Source organism: Aplysia californica, unplaced genomic scaffold, assembly GCF_000002075.1.
Source record: "Aplysia californica isolate F4 #8 unplaced genomic scaffold, AplCal3.0 scaffold00035, whole genome shotgun sequence".
Taxonomy (NCBI): domain Eukaryota; kingdom Metazoa; phylum Mollusca; class Gastropoda; order Aplysiida; family Aplysiidae; genus Aplysia; species Aplysia californica.
The window spans coordinates 2,019,797-2,036,308 of record NW_004797305.1 but is presented as its reverse complement, the minus strand read 5'-3'; the positions used below and the strand labels follow the sequence as shown (position 1 = coordinate 2,036,308).

Here is a 16,512-nt window from a genome sequence, read left to right as displayed (position 1 = left end):
CACACATACACACAATCACTCAAATTCACGCAGACACACACACACACACACACACACACACACACACACACACACACACACACACACACACACACACACACACACACACATCCATACACACTTACAAACATACGTACTCCAAAACAATGATGCATGTACATACATACATGTTCATTCACATTTACATATAAACAAGCATACATTAGCAACTACTTTCTTTTTTTTTAGCAAGGTTTTACTGCGTTCGCAACAGCATAAGGTCATATGAACGTCAAGGGGTGAATGTCAGCAGAGTAGTCCAAACGAGGAATTAGGCTTACTCTGCTCACCCCTCTTGCCCCAACAGCTCAAAGTCTGCTTCGACTATCAAGGCACCCCGGAAATAGCAGTTCACAAGAGAGTGACAAAATACAAAAGTAGCTGGAAAATGATAATAGTAAAGATGAGGAAAGCCTTTATTCCGACACAGTATGAGCATGACATTAATATGTCAGCCCCTATACAATTCTACTGTGCATAAGAACATGTTGATACCCCCCCCCCCCTTTTGGGAATGGTTTAAAGACACTTCAGTCAGTAGCACTGCCCTTTGCGGGGGGGGGGGGGGATATTCGTATACAAACATGAACAAAAACATACATTTACATGCTCATATAACGCACACAGAGCGAACTGACAGCTTTTTCTTTAGCCTTTATTTTTTGGTGCTTAGTGAAGACACACTTTTACAAATTGGTTGTATTGTTCTAGGTTGAGTATTCAAGAGCCCAAGAATTTATAAAGTTGTGAACAAATACAACACTCATTGTAGGTGCCATAAAAACGGGTTTGCCTTGGTTTACGTTCATCTGTTGAGAGTGCTAAAGGAAAAAAATCTTCTTGGTTTTTTTATTTTATTATTTTAATTCAAGTGTTCGTGTCGGGACAGGGAATTTCATCAGACTACGACAAGCAAAGTACTACCATTTTTTTTCAACGCAATATCGATTGCAGCTTAGAAAACGATGAGGACAAATGTAGAATCTGACCATGCGTAAACCGCAATACTCAAACTGAAATTTAAAAATGGCACTATTGTTTGGTCGCCGGCAGGGGTGTCGACGCCAATTGTGTAAGGCATAAGGGAACTTCCGGTGCTCCAGTTCTCCTTTTATGTATTTACGGTAACATCTTTAGTTTACGGACCATCCCAAAGCTCTGCAGGCAAATTTCGTTTTGTTTTTATTGTGCTTTTGCTCGGGTGGTGACAGTCTATCAATCATCATTTGTCATCATCAAGAGATTCGTAGTGTTTCTTTTCAACCGATATCAGTGTTTACTTCGTACGGTTCAGTTAGTGTATGTTTACTTCGCTATCGAAACTACAATTAAGTGTACAGTTGGGCAGCAAAGGCAACTTTGAAAGGGTTAAAACTACAATGTACTTGTAAACATATACATGCATATATTATTTCACGGTTTGGCTTGCAATATTGTGGTAGTTCAGTTAGTCCAACCTTTAATACACCCCCCCAATCCTACTCCAAGTCTTTAAAAAACCCGCTAGAAGTGAGTAGGAGGTAGTGGGGCCGCTTAGCAAACCTATTGTGCATTTTGTGATACATGCACCAAACTTGGCACAAATGTACATTAACATATTGCAATTATTTTCAGATATTGGGCCACTCGGATTTCTCTCATTATGTCCGTCTTAAGTAGGTCAAGTGGCGAGGTTTCCTATCAAACGTTTGAGCTCCTCTGGGCACTGTCAGTGGGTGTTTGGCGGGTGCTCCGGAGTGGTTTGCTCTTTCTTTCCTATCAAACATTTATCAACCTTATCTCTCCTCTTTCTTTTCTATGTTTGTTACTCTCTAGTAACACTTCTAATCTTCGGCTCTTACTTTACTTTACTTTACTTTATCCGCCACTAGGGTGTCGAGGGGAGAAAGAGCTTTTTGCCTCTGCAAGTTGGATGGCATGGCTGAGTGGACTGTTGTATGTTTTCAGGGTATCCTTCACACCCTCAATCCAGGTCTTCCTTGGTCTTCCTCTTGCCTTGTGCCCTGGTATTTTTTGTAGTACACTTTACTGGCAAGTTGATGAGGTGCCATACGTGTCAGATGTCCAAACCACCAGATTGTTTGCCTCTGAATGCTGTGGAGGACAAGTGTTGTTCCTATCTTTTCTCTGACCCTGTTGTTTCTGATCATGTCATTTCCAGTTTTGTTGACGACTCTCCTTAGACATCTCATCTGGCTGGTGGTTATCTTACGTCCCCGACTGTTGGTCAAAGTCCATATCTGGCATTAGTAGGTCAAGGTGGAGATGAAGATATAGTTAATGAGCTTGGCTTTGGTCTCAACGGGGATGTCGGGATGTTTGAGAAGTGGAGCAAGCTGGTCGCTGACGCTGTTGGCCTTTTGTACTCTCTTCTCAATTTCTCTGTTGAGGCGTTCGTCTTCCGAGAATCTACTACCAAGATACTTTAGCTCGCTGACTTGTTTCGACACTTATATAACCTAATTGTGTAGCACGTGCCATAAAAGTTTTACAAAAATAAGACAGAGAAAAGTGAAAAAGAGCTAGAACTGCTGAAGGAAACAAAATAACTACAAAATCACCAGTCTCTAGATGTACACCACGACAGTCCGCTCATTAGTCCTGTATGATATCTCACTGAGCAAACTCAAATGACGACCATAAGTTGTATTTTTCCCTAGGGCTATTAGGGAAGGTCTCTAAGTTTCATATGAACAATGCTTTTAGCTCTTTGATAGTGGTCGCATTTTAGTGTCTTTTTGCGGCGCATCATCATTTCACATATACAGAAATGTCTCTTGGTAAAGCTGCAGCCGTAGTAGGTACCTTGCTCGCCTTCTGGCATCTATACCCTGGTTTGTTTGAGGAAGGAAAGCGTAATATTGACACAAGACCGACCATTTAATGTCGGGAAAAAGCAAGACAGGCAGACGAACGAAACTCAAACAAAGGAAAAATGTACGTGAACCTCCCAGTAACAGGTCTTTCCAAGTACATGCACATTTAATTTTGTCTCCTTTTTTTCTATACGTCTACCCCATCTCCTTTTTTGAACCTGCTTTTTTAAATCTATTTGTTCCTTTAATTTTTATTTATAACAAAACTCTTCAGCAACTTCAATCTCTGAAACATCTTCTATCTTTAAATCTGTTCCAGGTTTCGGCTTGCTGGAAAGCGGCTGTGTTAGCCCCAAAAACGAGGTAAACATTATGGCCAAAAATGTTGCTGACGTCATCTTCGGAGGCATTTCCTATTGGATGTTGGGCTACGGCTTGAGCTTCGGAGATGGCAGAGGCTCGAATGGTTTTTGTGGAGTAGGCAAGTTCTTTATCGACCCTGAGGATGAGGCGATGGGCGAAGAGTTCTCACGCTTTGTGTTCCAGAGCTCCTTTGCTACTACAGCCACCACGATCGTGTCAGGTAGGACAAAAAAAAAAAAACTCAAAGAGGTCGTTTGTGGTAAATGCTTCTGAAAGTGCTTCTACATTGCAACTGTCTCTTATTCCTATTGCGATTGGTTTAACTGTTACTACAACTGCTTTTGCTTGTATTAATGTTCTACTTCTATTGCTACAGCTTACGTCACCATTTCTCTACTACAGCTGCTTCTAAAACTTCCTCCTCTGTAACAGAGACTGATGCAATAAATGCTTCACTCTTTAAAACTTTCCATATTGTTGCTTGTTTTTAAAAAGCTGACGCTGAGCACGAGGGACCAACCAAAACAGGACCCCACTCGAATTCGAATGTCGAAACATCGAATTCCAGTGCTTATTACTGCTAACCTTACTACTACTACTACTACTACTACTACTGCTGCTGCTGCTGCTGCTGCTGCTGCTGCTGCTGTTGCTGCTGTTGCTGCTGCTGCTGCTGTTGCTGCTGCTGCTGCTGCAGTTGCTGCTGCTGCTGCTGCTGCTGCTGCTGCTGCTGCTTATAATATCCTGGCGGTGTATTATGGCTGTTACCTTTTTTACTCGAATTTTACTAAAAGTGAATAACCACTGCATTTTGTAAAACCTCGCACAGACTATTACACATAATACAGGCCTACGTGTAGACACATAGTGTCCGACTTCATACTTTTCCTATTTTTTCGTCGCGACATTATTTCTCGACAGAAACATGGACTTGAGAAAACGCCTGAGGACTATTGAAATTTGTTTTAGACAGCATCAAAGGAAATATTTATGTCAGGGTGCTTTCATGAGTAGTTCTAGCGAAGCAGACAAAGAGTATTTTGCAGAGAAGTCAGAAAGATGCCTAAGCTTGGAGGGAACGCTTAGATTGTGTGCCCTTTGAGAGCATGAGTTTGATAGCCATATTAGTCGTTTTATCGGTTTGCTGTTATAAAAACATACGAAATCTGATATACCTCATACGTTTTTATGGATCTCAGAAAAGGAAATAGTGGGGGCATGACAGCAATATTGTTGATACAATGCTTTGCAAAACTAAATCTGTGCATATATATTTGACTTTCACGTAAAACCCGACAGTGGTCAACAACTTCATGAAATAATACATCTAAGCAGAGACCAGGGAAGATGACGGCTTGTTGTGGCAAAAAGCAGGGCATCATTGAACAAACATGACCGCGATGACAGGTGATAGATTTAATCAGGGTGTACCTTGAGCTGTCCTTCATTCACAAAAACTGTTGGGACTTTTTTCTTTTACCTGGTCGTAAAATCAGTGTTCTGTAGGTATGTTATTGGTTAAACCTGTTCTGATATCTCAGAGTATAGAGTTCCTGGAATTGAAACAAATTGCAACGAGCGTAATGCGCCCCAACAAAATGCAAAATTATGTAAACAAAACGGTCTTCGAAGTTAAAAAAGAAATTGACCAAACGCTTTTTAGATATTCGTTCTGCCTATAATTGTCGCTTTTAGCATTTTTACCTCTGATCAGCAAATCTACATACAACTTTTTAAAGATGAATAAAAGACAGAAGGTTGCTGTTGGGTTTCTTTTTTTAATACAAGCTTCATAAATCAATGCTGCTTATGGCAGAAATATTCTATCAACCTATCTTTATTGATCTCAATGACAACGAACCTGGATAAGGTTATAGGAATCGTGTGTATCCGTAATATAATTAAGACCAATTATTGGGTAGCCTTTTACAACATTGATTATTACTAGTTGTCATAAAAACAGCGACTGCAAGTATCCGCCTCATTTACATTCTTAAACTTACTCAATCGGGAGTTTTTTTCATTGATTGGAAGAGTGTATTTCTGGTAAGTCCAACGTCTTTCGAATACCTCTATTAGCATCCCTATTTGATTACTTGGTATCCTTCTTTCCCTAACCCACATCTGTATTGATCTAAATTGTCTCGACGGAGGTGCACAAATATTTTATATAAATATATATTCTCATACCTCATTCTCAAGACACAATATTTCGACATCTAATAGGCTACCCATAAATCAGATTTCGTCGCGACTCGATTTCCTGTATAGACTCACCTAGTGGGCTGGGGCGGAGGAAAAGGGGTGGGGGTGTTTCCAATAAACTGCTACTCACCTACTAAAAGTGCAACTCTTGCGATACAGATAATATGTCCTCATGATGAGACCAAATTCAAACGGCTGGATATTTACTGTGGGTCGTTGTCTCTGTCTTCATTCCTGCTTTATTCCATCTACTTTACTAGAAGGTCTTTGTCAGTTACTCCACCATCCAAGTTACCTATTTGTGTATGGTAGTATTAGGGCACTGGCGTCTGTAGTCAAGTGGCTAGGCAGGAGAGCCGAGTTCGATTCCCAAGAGGGAAGGAAATGTTTATCGAGTGTCACGGTCTTTCTACTGAGATGTTGCATCTCTCTCTTTCGGGATTATCCTTGACAGGCAGGGTCGGAATCTTAATTGGTAGATGCGGGTATAAAAACACCTAAATTTAAAAGTAGTAGTAGTAGTAGTAGTAGTAGTAGTAGTAGTAGTAGTAGTAGTAGTAGTAATAGTTAGGTTGTTGTTGCTGTTGTGCTGTTGCTGCTGTTTCTATTTAATTGTAGTTGTAGCAGTAGAAGGGCGTCACTACAAACTGCACATAAAGACAAACCAACTACAAATCTCGCCAGGTGCCATAGCTGAGCGGACAAGGTACATCGCCTACATCATCTTCTCCTTCTTCAACACGTTTGTCTTCTGCTTCCCTGCCCACTGGGTCTGGTCCAAGCACGGCTGGCTCAACAAACTGGGCGTGGTCGACGTGGCGGGGGACGGGCCAGTCCACATTGTGGGCGGAGCTACGTCTCTGGTCGCCACCTTGATGATCCGCCCACGCGCCAAGCGCTTCACCCCCCAGGACGACCACGAGATGGGCTCGCCCACTGGAGCGCTACTAGGATTATTTATACTCTGGTAAGTCAGTATTATCACAGATCGTACTCAACAAGATAGTTCACACAGTCAAAAATATGTCCTCGGAAGTCAGTGCATTGGTTCAGATGGCGCTGCAGTCTTTGTTTTGAAGCTCTCTTTCGTTTCTTCAGAAGAAGAATAGGGATAGCACAGTTTTTTAGTTTCACTTTTAATTTTTTTCACACAAGTAGGGTAACTCTGATCACCAAGCCCGCACTTTTTCGAAGAGGGCGCCACCGAATTTTGAGGACATTTTTTTAATTGGCTCAAAGAAAGAAGTGAACTATCTTGTTATACACGATCTTAGGTAAAATATAAAAGATAGGGCCTATGTACAGCATGTAAATGTTGCACAAAATTGTTGTAAGTCCAAATGTCGTAGTTTGGTATCCAGAATAAAAAGACAGTGCCAAAACATGTTTAATGTTTGAATAGTTATCGATAGTCTATTTTTATATTCTTGTTTTAAAAAATATAATAACTTCTTACGTTTTTAATAGACAGCTTTCATTTTTCTGTCACTTTGATAAAAGAATATTTTTCCCTAAATCTTTGATCTGAGGTTCCTGTCTATCGTCATTTGCTTTTTTAAAAGTTGGAACAGTTTTGGGACATGAGATGCCTACGGTAGTATCTCAGAGATATAGAAAGCTTTCAGTGTGAGCCAAAAGCAATTGTTGTTCGCCTCCGTGACATAACATTTTGATTATCTTTCGCCTTTACGCTCGTGTCTGTGTGCCCTGGAGATTTGAGGACATTACGTGCTCAATAATTATATTTCTTTAAAGAATTGTGATGTTCATTTTCTTTTTTTTGTAAATACATGTAGAAAATAGTAAACATGTCAACTGCTGGATGTTTGCAATCCGTGATCTAAAGTCTAAAAGATAATTGGTAGACGGTAGCGGTTGAGACATTCACCTCGTAATCTGGAGGATTCTAAGATGAGTCTTATTACATCCCAAAAACTCAAGAGGTATTTAAGCTTGGGAGTTTTCCCAGTTCTTTCATATTGGCCACACCTGTTAAATAAAAGGCCTATCTCCTAAATATATGTATACAAATCTGGAAATGAGACACATCAAAAGAGGGCCACTCGAGAGAAACTGGTGGTTTCAGCAATGGTATATCTAGCGTGTAGTCAGAATGCCTTACCCTTGGAGTCACTCGGGAATGGCACCAGAAAAGCCAGACATCAACACCCCCTTCCCCCCCCCCCCCTCTTATTCTTTTTAATTGTCAAATGAAACGGCCTATTATTCCCAAGAACAAGAGTTGCAGATGCGTTGTAGCTTGATCTAGTAATACTTATAATGTGGGTAATTGTGCCACGTCGAAAACAGTATTAATTTGAAGTGTTTCATTAAGTGATTTACTTTTTGAATCGACACGACACAAAATGACCTGAGTCAGACCCGTCCATTTTGAGGCCAAAGATAGTATTATATAAGAATGGTTCAAACTCTTAAAACGCGTCCGCTGCAGCCTCCATGCAATGGTTATTATTGGCTGGTGAAAAGGTTTTGTTTTGTTTCTCAAACTGAAGCTTTTCAGAAAAAAAAGTTTTGATCCGTACTCGAGACTCTCTAAAAATTAGTACCATCCACATTTGATGCCGTTGTGTAGTGTCTTGTAGTATAATCTTTGATGAAGAGTAGCTGTAGAGAGAAATGTGGAATTCAGCTGAAAGGCTCACTTTACAGAGCGAGTTATAGCCTACGAATCCCTTTTCCAACGATTTTGTCTAGAAAACGAGGAAAAGGCACCCGAGATTGCTATTTTCAATGCCTACAGTAATATGTCTCTCTCTCTCTCTCGAGTATTATTCTGAATGCCGTTTAGCATTTTCCCAAACATGACTAAGTATCGATTGAAAGTGGGGGGTTTTCTCCCCTTTCAAATCATATATAAAAGCTAGTTTGGACTTTGAAAAAATTATATTTCCAGAGCCAGAACACCCTGAAGCATTTCCAATTCCATTTCACCGCAGGTCTGCCCAGTACGAAACAAAAATGCCTTTGCTTTCTCGTTCAACTTTTTCGACTTTTTCCGTCAGCTTTACTGTTGCTTTGTTTTGTTTTGTCTTTTGAGTTGGGTTGTTGTTGTTGTTGTTTTAATTGCTTTTGTAATCTGTTTTTCTTTTGAGCGAGGTGTTTTTATCGTTTTTGTTTGTTTGCTTTTTATGGGGTGGGATAGGGTGGGCGGGGGCGCAGAAACCAATCCTGATTTTGTACACTTTCTGAGAATGTAGAATGAAAAAGATGATTCGTGTAGTTGCTGGGGACAGCTGAAAATGGTAAAAGAAATTTTAAAATGTTTAAGAAGAGCCATCCGCTCGTTGTACTGGCTGCACCTTTCCTTGACTAAATTCTGAACCACTTTCCTAAGGATCTTTACATCTGTACTCCTGTACTCAGAATTCAAATATGGCACTGCGACTCCAATTGTGGACGTACAACCTGCAAAACAAAACAAAATAGAAAGATGAAGCAGACCTTTTTTTGCTTCTTTTTTTCAGAAAAGTGGGAGGAGGGAGGGGGGGAGCACAGCAGGTATTCGGATATAGAAAATGAGAGTATATATTGTGACAGTTTTTAGTATTTAATTTGAAAAAGGTTTTTTTTCCTGATATATAGGTCTACAGAATCAATTCTTTTGGTTCACACAAACAATGGCCACAAATTTATATTTTATTGCTTATGTTATGGTCAATGAGCTATGTATGGCGGGTGTGGCGGTAGTGGAAGGGGGGAGGCAAAAGGTAGCCCTATTGTGTTAGAAGAGTGAATGTTTTCTACAGTTTCTAAATGAAACTACACTGTTTCACCAAATTCTTGCCTTTGATTTGTAGCAAAAGGCATAGTGGGAGACAAAACTAGCAAAGGAATGTTAGAAGTATACCTAAACGTGCGTGTGTGTGTGTGTGTGTTTGTGTGTGTGTGTGTGTGTGTGTGTGTGTGTGTGTGTGTGTTGTGTGGGAAAGAAAGAAAGAGAGAGAGAGAGAGAGAGAGAGAGAGAGACTGAGAGACAGACAGACAGACAGACAGACAGACAGACAGACAGTTGTACAGACTGACAGACAGACAGACAAACAGACAGACAGACAGACAGACAGACAGACAGACAGACAGACTGAAAGACAGACAGACAGACAGACAGGGTGGAGAGAGGAAGGAAGGTACGAATTTTGTCTCTGATTTCGACTGTTGCACTAAATTAATTTCGCTACCCACTCTTAATAAAGACCCACTATTCCACTTAACACGTTGACAATGATAACGTTTTTAAAGCGTGTCAAGCTATGATGCCATTAGGGCGGGTGGTGGGGTAGGAGGGAGGGAGAGAGAGAGAGAGAGGGGGAGAGAGAGAGAGAGAGAGAGAGAGAGAGAGAGAGAGAGAGAGAGAGAGAGAGAGAGACTGTCCTCAACAGATTTTTTTTCGCCCAGCTACTGAGAGTAGCCACCAAAGGCAGGTGCACTTTCTACAGATTTAATAAATAACAGTGGTTATTCACGCTTCGCTCGAATCGATAATAACATCTTCTCTCCAAATATATTGACGTATTATACCACTCCATTAAAGGCACTACTGTGGATAATTGATATACACATGAAGACGAGCCTAACGATTTGGCCTGTTGTGTACTATAGTTTCAAGAATATCCCAGTCAATGCGTTATGATTTTTATGTGTACTCTGATTGCAGTTTTACGGTTCAAATGTCCTTTGATTATGAAATGAAACAGTACACCAAGACATTATTCAGTAAAATCTATCAAAAACATTAATTACGTGTCTGCAAATCTCAATGAAAATATCAGTTCTCCTGTCTCGCCACCTCCCCTTATATCTTCTTTAAACGACCCTCCATGGGCAATCAAGTCCATCTTCAGTTATCCTTTTATTTTGTCTCACAATCCAGTTTCGTAGCAGTCTAATTCATAATGCGCATATTTTATCCGTAAGTTTTTATTCGAGTGCTCATCATTATTACCATTTGCTCCCTCAAGCCTAATTCTTCTGTGAAGACCTCTAGACTACTACGTATAGTGGAAACTTCATTAAGTAGATGAGCGGGAGCAACAACGTAACATCGTCTCCATTATATCGTCATCTCATCAATGCTGATTGGAAATTTTGCTTCCCTGCCTGTGGGCTCTGATTCTGCAATAACCCTCCCTCCATCCTACCCCTCCCACCCCCCACCCCTACCCACATCCCTCCCTCCCTCCCTGCTCCTCTCCTCTCACGCAATTGTGTTTCGTCTTTCTTACATGCATCCATGTTGCGTCGTTTAGCTGGAAATCCAAATACAGGAAACAACAACGAAATATGGACGGTTCGGGGATAATGTAAATTGCGGAAGACAGAAAATTACGTTGAAACATCAACGTGAAGCGTGAATCATTAATAATAACCGGGCTCGTTGAGTTGTTGAATTTAAGTTCACTTTTCGGTGTCCCTCCAGGCCGAAGTATTTTTAGTCTTCTTGCATCACTCTCCTCTTAATCAGCCCTGGGGCTAGGTACCGAGGGTACTCATCATGATTATAACTGTCTGAACCGTGACTGCCTTCCCTTGGCAGAGTGACGTATCTGACTAAACCGAGTTTTGCTTTTTCATTTTATTGTTTGTTACACTAGTCTTGCGCAACTCTTTTTTATATCAAAAGCTGGACGGCGAGTCTGCATGCGAAGCAGTAGTTTGTTTTTATAGTGGTAGGTCTACGTAAGTGACTGATCTCAATCCCATTGTTGCATTATTCATGGCAGAGTAGCGTATCTACATTTCTGCACATTCGTGTTTAGAAACATTTAAAACTGAGCAAAGCTCCAAGAGTTGTTTTTGTTGGCTTGTTTTGGTATTTTTTGTCGTTTGTTTTTTTTTAATGTTTTTTGAAACTCATGATATTAATTTATGTGCAGTTTTAACGCTCTGTCTTTGGACGACAGTGTAATATGATCAGTAATAGGAGCGCTGTGCTCTATTTTCGGTCACCAGATATTCCATACTCAGAGAGGAAGGATGCCAACTGAACGGCAGAAAGATGATTAGTATAGATTATTGATCTTCAGCGTTACTGAGTCCTTTTTCTCCTTTTTGCAGATAATAACATACACGTAGCAACAGCTTCTGGTTTTGCTGTCATCATCATCCTCACCATCATCATCATCATCATCATCATCATCATCATCATCATCATCATCATCATCATCATCATCATCACATCATCATCATCATCACTCCTCTCCTTTCTCTCTCTCTCTCTCTCTCTCTCTCTCTCTCTCTCTCTCTCTCTCTCTCTCTCTCAATCTCTCTCTCTCTCTCTCTCTCTCTCTCTCTCTCTCTCTCTCTCTCTCTCTCTCTCTCTCTCTCTATCTCTCTCTCTCTCTCTCTCCTTTCGTTCAACACCGCTCTGATCATCAATGAAACTCTTCTGAACTGTAATTGCATTATACAAATAAACTTATAATCTTGAATACTTCATATATATCTGCTAGTTTTTTTATATGAAAATTGCCATTTCCATAATTAAATTTGTTCTCTGGCGTATCGTGTTGTATTTTTGGCAAAACACTTCTTTTATTTCTGTTGTTCATAAAAACGACATTTTCGATAATTTTATTTGTTTTGGTTTTTTTCAACTCTAGGTGGGGTTGGCTCGCTTTTAACTGTGGCAGCACATACGGTATTTCTAACGGCAAATGGAAAATGGCAGCAAGGTGAGGCTTGTTTGATTTATTCTTGTTTTGTTTTGTTGATTATTGTGTCATTGTTTGCTTGCTGGTGTGTGTTTTTTGTCGAAGCCCGCCTCCTAAATGTTCTAATTAATGTCATTTCAGGCGTAAAAACACCAGCATTAAAAAATATCAAAGAAGCATCCAGGCAAGTTAAAAGATACCGAAAGACTTTTTTTTAACGTAAAATGGGTACCCAGCGACAGACAGCGAAAGATCTTGACAGTATGTTAGTTATTTAGAGCCTATAGAACGGCAGCTTGCACTGAATGCTTCCCAGGAAGTTGAGATTGTTTCAGACGGCTATCAAGTCTGCTGGGGTCATAATACAAATTACAAAGTGCATAGAACTTGCTGTTGCAAGGGAATATGTACAATAGAAATGCTATCTAATGCCAACTGGAAAGGCACAAGACAGCCTAGTTTAGACTCAAACGTCCACAATTCTTTGTTTGTATTCGCCCCAACTGCCATTTCTACCCCCCCCCCCCCCCCCCACTCCCTCACATACACACCCCTGGAATTTAAGAAGAGAGAAAAAGAAACGTTGCCAACTTTTAATAATTATTGTTCCTTGATCATGCATCTTTTCTTTCCTTTTAAACATTTATAGTTTATGTAATCTCTACAAAATATTGCTTGAACACGAACAACCGGTATCACAGTTTAAGAAATTGCATTTTTAAAATAATTTTTTTTTTTTTTTTTTTTTTTTTTTTGGGGGGGGGGGGGCTTTGTATCTCTGAACTGCGAGCCGACGACACGCACATTCATAACCAGGCGTAAAATCTAGACAAGTACATCACAGACATATCATAGAAGGTTTTTTTTCCTTTCTTTTGTTTTGTAACAGAAAGGTGCCCCATATGGTATCCATTTTCAGAGTATAATTACGTGAACGTTTTTAACACTTGTGCTGACAGTTGTTGGACAGCTTATGCTGAGAATCCACCAATAAGTTGGCAGATAGTAAGAATTGTTGCTGTTGTTGTTTTTTTCAATCCCCTCAACTTGAGGAGCGTTAATGTTATGTTGTGAGTGCTTTGATGTTTGATTGCTTTATGTGATCTTAGATGTTTTATTCGTTTTGTGTTTTCGTTTTCTGTGCAGGGTAATGACAAAGCACTCTATACACTGACACACTTCAGTATATTCTAAGAGATACCGTGGTGCTGAATATAGAGATTGGTGGCTGATGTCCACTTTTAAAGATAGTCTATGGTGTATATAGATAAAAATAATTGAAAGGTTCCCCAATTCTGACGCGCATTTGATGTGATTAGCTCTCTATTTGAGAAATGGTTTTCCGTCAAGAAAAGGAAAATGCTATATTTATCAAGACTTACATATATCTTAGTCTTCAAGTCTGACTTTGAAAGTAAGTCCAAGGATAATAAAATTCGAACTGAAGAATAGCGAAAGTTGTTTTTCTTTTTTTCTTCCTTCTTAAGGGGGGGGGGAGGGGTCCCACAAGCGAGCTAACTCCTTTATTTTTATTTCTGGACCTAGAAACCTTAAATTTGGCATACAACTTCGTCATGATACAGGTATTACGATGAAAAAAAAAATTTCCCGGATACAAGGTGGCCGCCATTATTATGGCGGCCATATTGGATTTTCACATCATGTTTTCAAATCAATGCTCCTCTGAAATTTACCGATGGATTTTATTGTCCTTTGGCACACATGTACCCAAGAGGCATATAAATTAAACATAGTCAGTATCTTTCGATATCTTATTTCGTTTCGGAGTTACAGGAAGAAGCGTACAAATCTTGTCAAAAATGCAGAAAACGTTCAATTTTCCAATTTTTTAAAATCATAAAATGAAAACCAAGATAGGTATAAAAAAACGCTGACTAGGTAATGTAACCACCCCTAAGGGCAACAAGTTTCCCAAGTGCCATCAAGATACACCTGTAATCTACAGAGGAGTTTCGAAAAATGTGTCAAAAATTAAAAAATCAAATATTTTTGACAAAAAAGGAGATACCTCTCTAATTAGTGAAGATAGAATAACAATGTAGAAAAAAATTTTGGGCATCCAACTAGCTACGATTGTGCCAAAGGACAATCAAATCAACAGAGAAATGACTGAGAAAAGGCAAAAAATATTGTAATACCCAATTTGACCCAGATTGACCAAAAATAGGTGGGACCCCCCCCCCTCCCCTTAATAATATGTGGAGCTCTTCTTGCCATTGAATTGGGGTTTCCTTCGCTAAAGGAAGGTGGTTTCCGTTGTACCCTTTACCGCGTGCACTATTCAGTTGTGTTTGAATGTCATCTTAGACTTTTTAAAATGGGGGCTCTCGTAGCCTAGAGGTTAAGGTGTTCGACTCTCATTCAAAGGTCCCGGGTTCGAATCCGGGTAGCAACGAAAAAAAATTCTTCTCTTAACTCCTTTCACCTCCTTTCCTGCTCTCTAGCAATGTTCTATCCTCTGCTTGCCTCTCCACTTTCTGTCCCCACACTCTCACCTCCTTTGCCCCCTCCTTTGGGCTCCTGATTCTTTCTGCAGCCCTTTTACTGCTTGACACCTTCTTACTGCTGTCTTTCAGCCACACCCCTGATCTTCTGGTAGGAAAGATCTACACCTAGCCTGCTCAGACAAGGACGAAAAATCTCTGATGCCCCTTGTGCAAGTTGCGCACGTTAAAGATCCCTTGGTCGTCTAAAATCGATAGGAGTAGGCTTTGGTCGCCATCCGGGCAAAATTCAAAATTTCTTTTCAACTGAAAATGTTTAATGTGTACCGCGCGCTCATGTGACCTTATGCAGTTGTGAGCGCCGTAAAAAACTTACAAAACCAAACAGACTCTTTACATGCTTTCGGGACTACGTCTTGTAGAGGACAATATTATGTACTTGATAACTGCACACTCGTTTACCGCTGGCCTTTCTGCCCAATCTCCATCTATTCTGAAACCTGCCAAGTGTATTTAGTTTATATTATTTATCATCGCTTTTTACTGTCCCCAGGGCTGCAGCTACCACACTCATGTCAGCGTCTGCAGGGGGCTGTGTGTCCTTTATCGCAAGGTGAGATGAAGCTCTCTTTTATTTTCACAAGTCACTCATACTTTTCTGGAGCAAGGCTATAGATCTAGGACCTTTTCCTTCAAAGTAAAAGCTTCACACTTTTGACCAGTGCTTGCAAGCCTGGGTAATATCACCACTAACTGTTTTCTTCTTACTGATCCCGTAATCCACGAGAATCATAGGGGCGCTGTATGATAGAGAGCCTCGTCAGGTGCTACCACTTTTGGCAGTTTTTGAGCGCGCCTGAGTTTGGGCGAAGGATTTCCTTGTCCACTCCGCAATGTCGTCGGTCCACCTCTTCCATTGCCTTACTCTTTCTCCTCCCCTGCACTGTTCCCTGAGGAATGGTCTTGGATAGGCCACACGATCGTGTTACATGACAATACCAATTCATTTTTCTTCGCTTCACGGTAGACAGCAAGTCTAAATAGTGGCCCATGCATTGTTTCACTCTATTGCGCACTTCCTCACTTGTGGTCATTTTATGAGTTGCCATAGAGTAGTCTAAAGCATCTCTTTTCGGCTGCGGACACACCCCTGATCTTCTGGTAAGAAAGATCTACACAGCCTGCTCAGACAATGACGAAAAATCTTGGATGCCCACTAGTGGGCGATAATTTGGTAATTTTGGTGGACATTGAGGCTCATCCCGGTAGTAACAGGTATTATTTAACGCCTTGCTTAGAAAAAAAATTTTGGTAGATGTGCAGTACGAAAAGTGTAGCCTCTTGAAGGCAAAAGTGGGCGCTAGCTCTAGAAAAGTTGACATGCTTAAACCCCGTGATGAAAACCGACTTCTTCTCCTGCTGTTCACTCCTCATAAGAGCGCAATACCAAAGTGGGGTTCGTGTGTTCCAAACACTTGACGCTATTTATTGGCTTTGATCTGATCAAAGACCATAAATCTTGGGGGAGGGGGAGGTGTTGTTTTGTTTGTTTGTTTTAAGATGAGGTGTGGAAAAGTTGGATACTGAAAGCGCACAAGCATCCAGCAATCCAACTCATCTGTTCACCCAAGCAAACTATTCTTCCATTTGACAACCATTCTCCTGTCCATTTTCCACTTTCCACCCATCCATCAATCTATCCATCACCGCATTCATCCGGTCTTTCGCTTTCGTCTGTTCATGCAGGCAATAAACACGTGAACCTTGCCGTACCTAAACAACACACAATTCTTTATCTATTTTTTTTTTAGTTCACGCCCTTGAGGACATTGAAACTGTTGGGGGATTTCACGTGCGGTAACAAGCACCCCGAAAAAAATGTTACGGTATTAGGGGAGAAAATTTATTTGAATTTCTCTCTCTCTCTCTCTCTCTCTCTCTCTCTCTCTCTCTCTA

The 16,512-nt window shown here is 40.5% G+C and overlaps 1 protein-coding gene across 1 annotated transcript in view; it reads left to right on the top strand.

Moving 5' to 3' along the window:
* The window catches only part of LOC101861423 (putative ammonium transporter 2), a 62,569-nt gene that overhangs the window by 14,410 nt on the left and 31,647 nt on the right, over positions 1-16,512 (top strand). Inside the window, exons 3-6 of the mRNA XM_035973880.1 lie at positions 3,175-3,438; positions 6,108-6,390; positions 12,041-12,112; positions 15,110-15,169. Coding sequence (XP_035829773.1) covers positions 3,175-3,438; positions 6,108-6,390; positions 12,041-12,112; positions 15,110-15,169 — 679 coding nt within the window. The remainder of the gene's footprint in view (positions 1-3,174; positions 3,439-6,107; positions 6,391-12,040; positions 12,113-15,109; positions 15,170-16,512) is intronic.